General features: G+C 39.4%; 1 protein-coding gene across 1 annotated transcript; it reads right to left on the minus strand.

Moving 5' to 3' along the window:
• Positions 1 to 5,154: 5,154 nt before the first annotated feature.
• On the minus strand, positions 5,155 to 7,513 carry LOC141300248 (uncharacterized). Its single transcript, XM_073830572.1, has 2 exons — positions 7,447 to 7,513; positions 5,155 to 6,497 (listed from the first exon to the last, which is right to left on the minus strand). The coding sequence occupies exons 1-2, from the start codon at positions 7,511 to 7,513 to the stop codon at positions 5,596 to 5,598; spliced, it is 969 nt and encodes a 322-aa protein (XP_073686673.1). The 3' UTR covers positions 5,155 to 5,595.
• Between the last annotated feature and the right edge of the window lie 731 nt (positions 7,514 to 8,244).

Consider the following 8,244-nt stretch of genomic DNA (forward strand, 5'->3'; position numbering starts at 1 on the left):
ATGGTGCAAAATACAGAGCAGTCTAATGTGAGAAATGACACTGTCTGTCTCCCATCAGCTTTTGCCTAGTACCCAGGCCACTCGGAAAGATACTTCTGTAGCTCTCTCTTGCTGTGTCACAGCTCTCACAAGCAACTTATTTGTTGATTCATATGAATACTTTAGCTGTCGAAGTTTTGCTGTCCGTACCTCTGTATTTTGTGGATATTGCCGTTCAAAATGACTGTGTTTTGTTTCATAATGCCGTTTGACATTTCCACTCTTCACAACTCCAACTGTCTCGTTACAAAACAAACAGAATGGCTTCGTGCTGGATTGGGGAAAAAAGAACGCATACCTCTCTCCAATCATCTTTGAAAACTCTATTTTCTTCGTCAACTTTTCTTTTCCTGGACAATGACATCCTCCACACCCATTCAAACGCTTACTGCTGTGAAGTGTCGTGTTGCGCGGCTCGCGGCCGATTACGTCAAAACTCACTGGATGTCATGGCAACTGAATCACAGTAGAAAACTTTAAATATCTCGCCTTCCCTTTAATTTCGGACCATCTCCTAAAAGACATTAAACACTACCAGGGGCGGCTGGCCCATGGTGGGCGATAGTGCATCGCCCTCCTTGAGCCACACGAAAAAAGAGAGGAGAAAAAGACTCTTATATTGCTAGTCCTAGTCTGCATATTACGGTACAATCAACAGCCTGAATGTCACTTTCCAACCTAAAACCCCGCCCCCTTGGGGCGATCTCAGTCAGATTGAAAATCGCCCCAGCCGGTCTCATAGAGTTATATTGTGAGATTTTTTTTTTCAAATTTTGAACCCTACAATGCATTTCAATGGGCACCGGGAGGGCTCGCCCCAACGTGATTTCGTAATACGCACTGATGCGTGCTCGAAGATGTACAGCACGCACGCGTAGCGAGACGTCTGAATGCATCGGCCATGCTTTCAATGGAGAGGGAACTTGTCAGGAACATGCCTGATTTTAATGAGAGGGTAATTGATCACTTTGCCTGCTTAAAAGAGAAGCGAGCAAAATTTCAATACAAGTGATGTGTGTTATTAAATGGTGAATTGTTTATGTTATCACGGCCGTAGCTAGCTATGAGGTCACCGAGGTCCGGACCTCGGTCATTTTTTATATTCAAAAATAAAATGTCAAGCTCTTCGAATGATTATTTAGCCGTTTAAACCACCTCATATCACATGAGTGTTTGCTGCGAGAAGCTAGCGCAGTGAAAGGGGCTTGAGAACGCGTTGAGTGAGAGCGCGGGTGCAGCGGCCTCCGTATGTTGCCAGATCCACCTATTATACGTGTTTTTTGACTCGTTTGTCCAATTTAGTGTGACACTTTGGGACGTTTATAAAGTGGAAAGTTGAACATTAGTTTTCAGTGTCATTATTCTAACGTTATTTTTATAACTTGTTATAAAATAAAAATTCCCTCAGCTAAAAAAAAACGAACTTTCGATGTAAAACATTATACTGAATAAAAAATCTTTCACAATCATCTACATGTCTGTCTATTTTGAAGTTTAGGCTTTATGTAGTGCATTTCTGGGTGTTATTATAGCACAATTCTTAACACCTCACTAATTTTCAAACCCTGGTTACGGCCTTGTATGTTATATGTTGTATTCTCCAAATGTTGAATTTTAAATAGTTGTATTGATTGCATATTGGCAGCCAAATTTATACTGAATATGTTCTGGAAAGATTTGATTAATTACAGTTTTAATATGAGAAATAAAAAGTCTTTAATTGTAAAGCAGTATGGCTTTTTTATTTATTTATTTATTTATTTTTACTCTTAGAGGGCAAACTAGTTGATGACAATGTGTCTCTTGATGGCCATGGTGGAAGTGTTTCAGTGTATTTGAGACCATTGCGATAAATTTAATATAGCTATTCAAAATAATGTACAGTTTGTACAATTCATGCCTGATGTTGCCATCTAGGAACAGGGAAACCAAATCAAACAATGCAATGTAATGCTGTAAAGTTGGCTATCTGAATTTTATCATAATTTTACCCATTAAAGCGGTTATCTTTGCCAAAATCGGAACAGTTGCCCCCCCAGAGATATTTGTCAGGAGCCGCCACTGAACACTACACAAATGATTCTGACATGCGTTTATCAAAGTAGGAAATCCAGATTTTTAATCCCTTAAATTACTGCTGTTGAAATACGAAATGGTGGCGGGTCCGGATTGAATTCCCTCCGGGTCCGGATCCGGACCGGGGTCCGGACTTTGAGAAGTGCTGCTGTAGACAATAGACTGCAAAAATTCCCACACTGGTGCGCACTGCTTCGGAAAATGGATGTCCAACACGTAAAAAAGTTTAAAGCATGTGTCCACAGCACAGATAAGTGTGTTTCGGTGAAGTGCCTGCTTGCCGACAACAACAAGGGCTTGATGGCAGTTACTGCAATCCCAAAGCCCAAGGACAAAGGGGAAGGGTTTTGCGAGATCAGCCTCCTTTAGGTACTCAACCATGTTAGTGCCAACCTGTTAAAAACAGAAGAACGTTAAAAACATACAAAAATCACTTTACACACACAATGCAGCATTAAACAAAATCCAATCCATGACAAATAATTAATTTAAAGCTCTCCTGAGCTGATGTTTTTTCTTAATTAATACTGTAGTCTGATGTCTACTTATGATATTTGTGTGGTTTTTACATAAAAAATTCATAATAAACAATAAGTTATATGTTATTTTATACCCTGGTTTTGAGGTAGGCTCCAGAAACGATCGATTTTAATGGGCGTCTTACATTGAAGACTTTGAAGTAAACGCCTACAGCTCTGTGATTGGATAACGGTGCGTTCACACCGGACGCGAATGAAGCGGCAAGCGCTAGTGATTTACATGTTAAGTCAATGCAAAGACGCGAATAGCCGTCCAGCGGCGCGTATTGAGCGTTTCAAGCGATTGCCACGCCATTCGCAGGAGTTCAAAAATCTTAGAGTTTCTGTGAATAGACACGCAGGCTACGAGTAATCAGGATCAAGCGGTCTTTTACAATGCAATATTGACACGTACTCATTACTCACAGTAAAACACTGAATATTCCTGTCAGATCAGTTACTGATGAATCAGTGTTGTTTTAAAAAGTCAAACTCCCTGCAAATGCAACGTTAACCTTTTGTTTACACAAGAATCACGTTGAAGTGAACAGACATGCTGCATTTAACTCACATCAGCTAAAACTTCTAACTGAATATAATATATAAAGACACATTAACTACACGACTCACCAATTCACATATTCCAGAGGAAATGTTGACCAAAAAGACATTTTCACTAAAAATTGAATATAACTTAGACAGGAAAAGGCCGTAACGTAATTACAACAGGCATACCTTTACCGATTGGCAAACCCAAAACGAACCGAGATAGATTATACTTTTTAATACTGTTAATGTAATGTGAAACGCCAAATTTGGTATATTTTAGCATTTGTTGATGTACAGTATTAGTTTCATACATTAAAAACCCACAAACATACCTTTTCTGTCGATTCCTGAGGTGATTCAAAATGGCCCCAAAGGTAGCGCTTGGCTCGTCGAGTAGGGGGAGTGGCTTACTCTCTTAACTGTCACTTGATTGGATCAAATCAGTAACCCAATGTTAGGTTACACAAAAACAATCCAACACTGAGTAAAACAACCCAAATAAATGACCCAACAGGCTTAACCCAGCAGTTGGGTTAAAAAAACAAACCAACATTTTTACAGTGTATATTCAGAGGTATCTTTGTATGTGTTAGGGTATTAAATTGTTGAAACATTGTTTATTTTACATGTATGTATTTTCGTATATTGTTTGTTTAATTATATAATTGTTTAATAGACTATCAGTCCAATGTGATACGCTGGTCGTGATGGGGCGGAGACTGTTGCCCTTTAAGAGCGCACTATTGAGACCAGGAGAGGAGCTCGTTTGTTACGCTCAATCTCGTGTGGTAAACCGGTAGAGCTGCAGTGCGCAGGCGTCGGCATGAATCAAGCCTGTCGGAAAAAACCATGCGGGAATGCTAAAGGGGTGCATGGCTCGGTGGATGTCAGCGTGAGAGTTCCAGTCCACGAGTGGTTGCCGTGGCAGTGACGATAACAGACGAAAGGCCGGGAGCTGAACAGAGGTGCGGCTAGGAGCAAGAAAGCACGACACAGACGGAGAGTGCCGAGTGTACAACGCTGGATTTGAATGGGACTGGGTAGCATATGGCTGCCCAGTCATATTGTGAGTACCCTTTTTAGTATTTGATCATCCAGCAACCGCAGTGTAACAGATGAAGACCTGTGTTTACTCCACAGCATTCAAAGTTTGTAAATGAGGACTTAACAAAGGCATTGCCAATATCCTAGCTTATAAACACTAATTCTTTTCCCTTTTTTGTGTGCTGTGGCACTGGTTTGGAGTGGATTGTGGTGTATTATATGCACGAGAGTATTAGTAATGTGTATGTGTGAAGTGGTCTAGAGATACTGGCAGTGTTCTGTTTTATTCTTTTAGTGGTGGGGCGCTTTGTGGAGTACCTGCTGCAGTGGGACTAAATTGTGACTGTTGCTTGGGACCAGAAAGACATTACGTGTGGACTGCTTAAAGATGGCGTATGGACTGCATTTCTCTTGCAAAGCATTCTTCCTCTATGCTGTTTTTAATTCATATTTTTAATGGAAATAAAGTGTTTGTAATACAATCTATCCCTTGAGTGTCTGTGATGCCTTGCCCTCAGTGTTGAAGTTGAGTCCTACTAAGCTAAATTCGTAACCACAAATTGGGTCCTGGATCTCAGTAACAAAATCCAGGTGGCGTAGTCGGCAATTGGTTGGTTAACAGTCTTTTAGTAATATCAAAGTATTCTTGTTACGCCCCCGGCGTGACATATGTACGTATACCCGACTATAATTATTACTCTTGTTTCTTTTTTTGTAAGACAAATAGGACAATAATTTGTAACAGTTTTTTAAACGATTGTTTTACAATAAAGTTTAAACCTAAATTGAGGCACTGACAAATGACGGTCATTGCGACATGGCAAAGAGATGGTGCTAGGGAGCCATGTGTTTTTTTTTTTTTTTTTTTTTTAGGTTTAACATTAGATTAACAGCTCGGATTATACGCTACTTTGACATGAGACATAGAAGACCGGAAATGCTAAAAATTTAGTCAGGCGTGACTTCCGCGGTCAGAAAAAAGGTCTACAAGACAATCCTATAAGACAATTCCTAATACAGTCCTTTAGGAATGGTTCCAAAATATGATTATTAAAGCCTTCCTCAAAACCGCCAATGTTGGTAGTAGAAACGAGCAAGTAACTGATGTGTGCAAATTAAATCCATACACACTGATGTTAAAATGCTAAGTGTCCTTTTATATGCTTCAACCAAAAAACAGTGCACTTCCTGTGAGATCTCTCTTCAATTCATGACCTTCAAATGTGAAGTTCTTACACTGTAGTCCATTTGTCCATAGTCCATATTTCAAGTTGACACGGTAAAGTGTACCATGGACAAAACACATTGCTTTAAAATGTGAATTAGATTTTCATTGTAGAAGCCCTGTATAGGATTCCATTTGAAACCCTTAATAAGGCTTCTTTTGATTATGAATCTTCATGTGCTTGCCAAGGCTTACTTTTTGAATGAAACTCTTTCCACACTGTTGGCACGTGTAAGGCTTCTCTCCAGTGTGAACTCTCATGTGTCTGTTAAGGTATCCTTTTTGAGTGAAACTCTTTCCACACAGTTTGCATGTAGAAGGCTTCTCTCCAGTGTGAATTCCCATGTGTCTGTTAAGGCATCCTTTACGAGTGAAACTTTTTCCACACTGTTTGCATGTAGAAGGCTTCTCTCCAGTGTGAATTCCCATGTGTCTGTTAAGGCATCCTTTACGAGTGAAACTTTTTCCACACTGTTTGCACGTGTAAGGCTTCTCTCCAGTGTGAATTCTCATGTGTGTGTTAAGGTTTTCTTCACGAGCGAAACTCTTTCCACACTGTTTGCACGTGTAAGGCTTCTCTCCAGTGTGAATTCTCATGTGTATGTTAAGGTTTTCTTTACGAGCGAAACTCTTTCCACACTGTTCGCACGTGTAAGGCTTCTCTCCAGTGTGAATTCTCATGTGTTGGTTAAGGCTTTCTTTACGAGTGAAATTTTCTCCACACTGTTGGCAGTTAAAAAGGCTCTCCAAAGTGTGAATACACATGTGGTTTTTAAGTTTTAATTTTCTGCAGAAACTTTTTCCACATTTTCTCCAGGTGTAAGGCTTCTCTCCAGTGTGAACTCTCATGTGAATGTTAAGGTTTCCTTTTTGACTGAAACTTTTTCCACACTGTTTGCATGTGTAAGGCTTCTCTCCAGTGTGAACTCTCGTGTGCCTGTTAAGGTTTTCTTTTCGAGTGAAACTGTGTCCACACTGAAAGCAAGTGAAATTACTCCTAGTTCCTGTATTTTGTGCTCTTTTTTGTTTAGAAGTATTTGCAGACTCTAAGGAACAAACAGATTTATCTCCAGATACAAAATTATGAAGATTCTCAAACTGATCTTTCTCTTCGGTTTCATTCAGTACTTCCTTCTCCTCTTTCAGTGCTGTTAGGTCTACGGTGGAAAAACAAAGAAATAAACGTTAACCCCAGTTTAATGGCACAAAGCAATTGGCATCATAACATGTAGATATCTAATGCTTGTATGCTAGATCCTATACCATGGTGTCCAAACCCGATCCTGGAACAGTGTTTAAGTTGGCCTTTATACAATTAATTAAAAAAAAAAAAAAAAATCCAGATAATCTAATGATAGTGTTTAGGAAATCTATATAGAATGATCTCTACTATTTTATATATCCTAGGGGATAAAAATCATCAAATTGAATTCAAAGAGATGAGGGAAAATAAGAGAAAAAAACTCCCGATTTAACTATCAAATAAAAAAAATAAACTTCTGAGTTTTTATTTAGGGGCAGTTTATTAATGGGATTTTCCACTGATCTTTTAAATGGAAAACAACCCAAAACTGACTGTCACAGGATGTTCACTCATAAATCACTAAACTTTTTCTGTAAAAAAACTTTAGTAATATTATAATTACACTTTAGGAATAGGAAATAGTTTTGCACCAGTTGAAAGAGAAACAGTCAAGTATGGTGAATTGTGCTCTGCATTTAATCCATCGAAGTGCATACACAACAGGAACACACACCTGGAGCTCCTTATGCCCATAAAGTGGGCCAATCACAATGTTGCATGAACAGTCTGTGCATCTGACTGATGGCCTGCAAGTACGTTTTCATATTTAAAGAATGCAGTACTGACTTTTCAAACACGAGTTTGCACGTAAGCAACAAATGCCTAGTTTATAATGGGTTTTATCATTTCTGTCTTGATGCGCCAAGAAATGGTATCACAACATGGTTAGGGGTGTAACATTTCCAACACACGCTTGAGGTATCCGGCCAATTCCAAAGCACGGATAGCTGACCAATCAGAGAACACCTGGGTTTCCATCAACAGTGAGTTTTGTGGAAATCAAAGCGTTTCAGAAAGGGAGGGCAGAGAGGAGCAACAATAATGTACAGTATGTGGAAAATAACATGTTTTTAAGTTTTTCTCTGATGCAACACTCCTGACTCAAATCAACGGGTAATTAGCAGGCTTGTACAGAATGTCTCATTTGAGAAAGGTGTCCTGTCATAGGAAAACATCGAGCTGCAGGAATGTAGCTCATGATGACCGGAGTTGGAGATACCTGGTTTAGACCTACCTGTATGTGACTTCAAGCACACTTATAAACACGATGATACCGACACACGTTCCGCAAAGTTACAGACAATAACAAATATAGCAAAGCATCATATTTTGTTGTGTTATAAAGATTCATTTAAATTCATTAGTTATGACATTTGCCGATTTTCTCACCACATAGACAGTCGATTATTGTTGATGTTATCACTGCCCCGGTTAGAATATTCTCAGTGTAACGTTAGCCTAAAAACCGACGTTATTTCAAAATGAACCTGTCGTATGCGACATAAAGTAAGTAAATAGAGCTTGCCCGTGGTACTGGTACAGCAGAACTCTTTAAAATCCGTTTTTTGATTTTTCCTCCTTGGTTGGGGATGTAGGCTAATCGTCTTCGCTGAAGTGAGCACTGCTGTAACGTATCTGGTCTTCCCTGTCAACATGAACTCTTGCACCACACTTCATGGACTGCAATCCCCATAAGCCACTGCACTAAT

This window comes from Garra rufa, chromosome 24 (genome assembly GCF_049309525.1).
Source record: "Garra rufa chromosome 24, GarRuf1.0, whole genome shotgun sequence".
NCBI classification, from domain to species: Eukaryota; Metazoa; Chordata; class Actinopteri; order Cypriniformes; family Cyprinidae; genus Garra; species Garra rufa.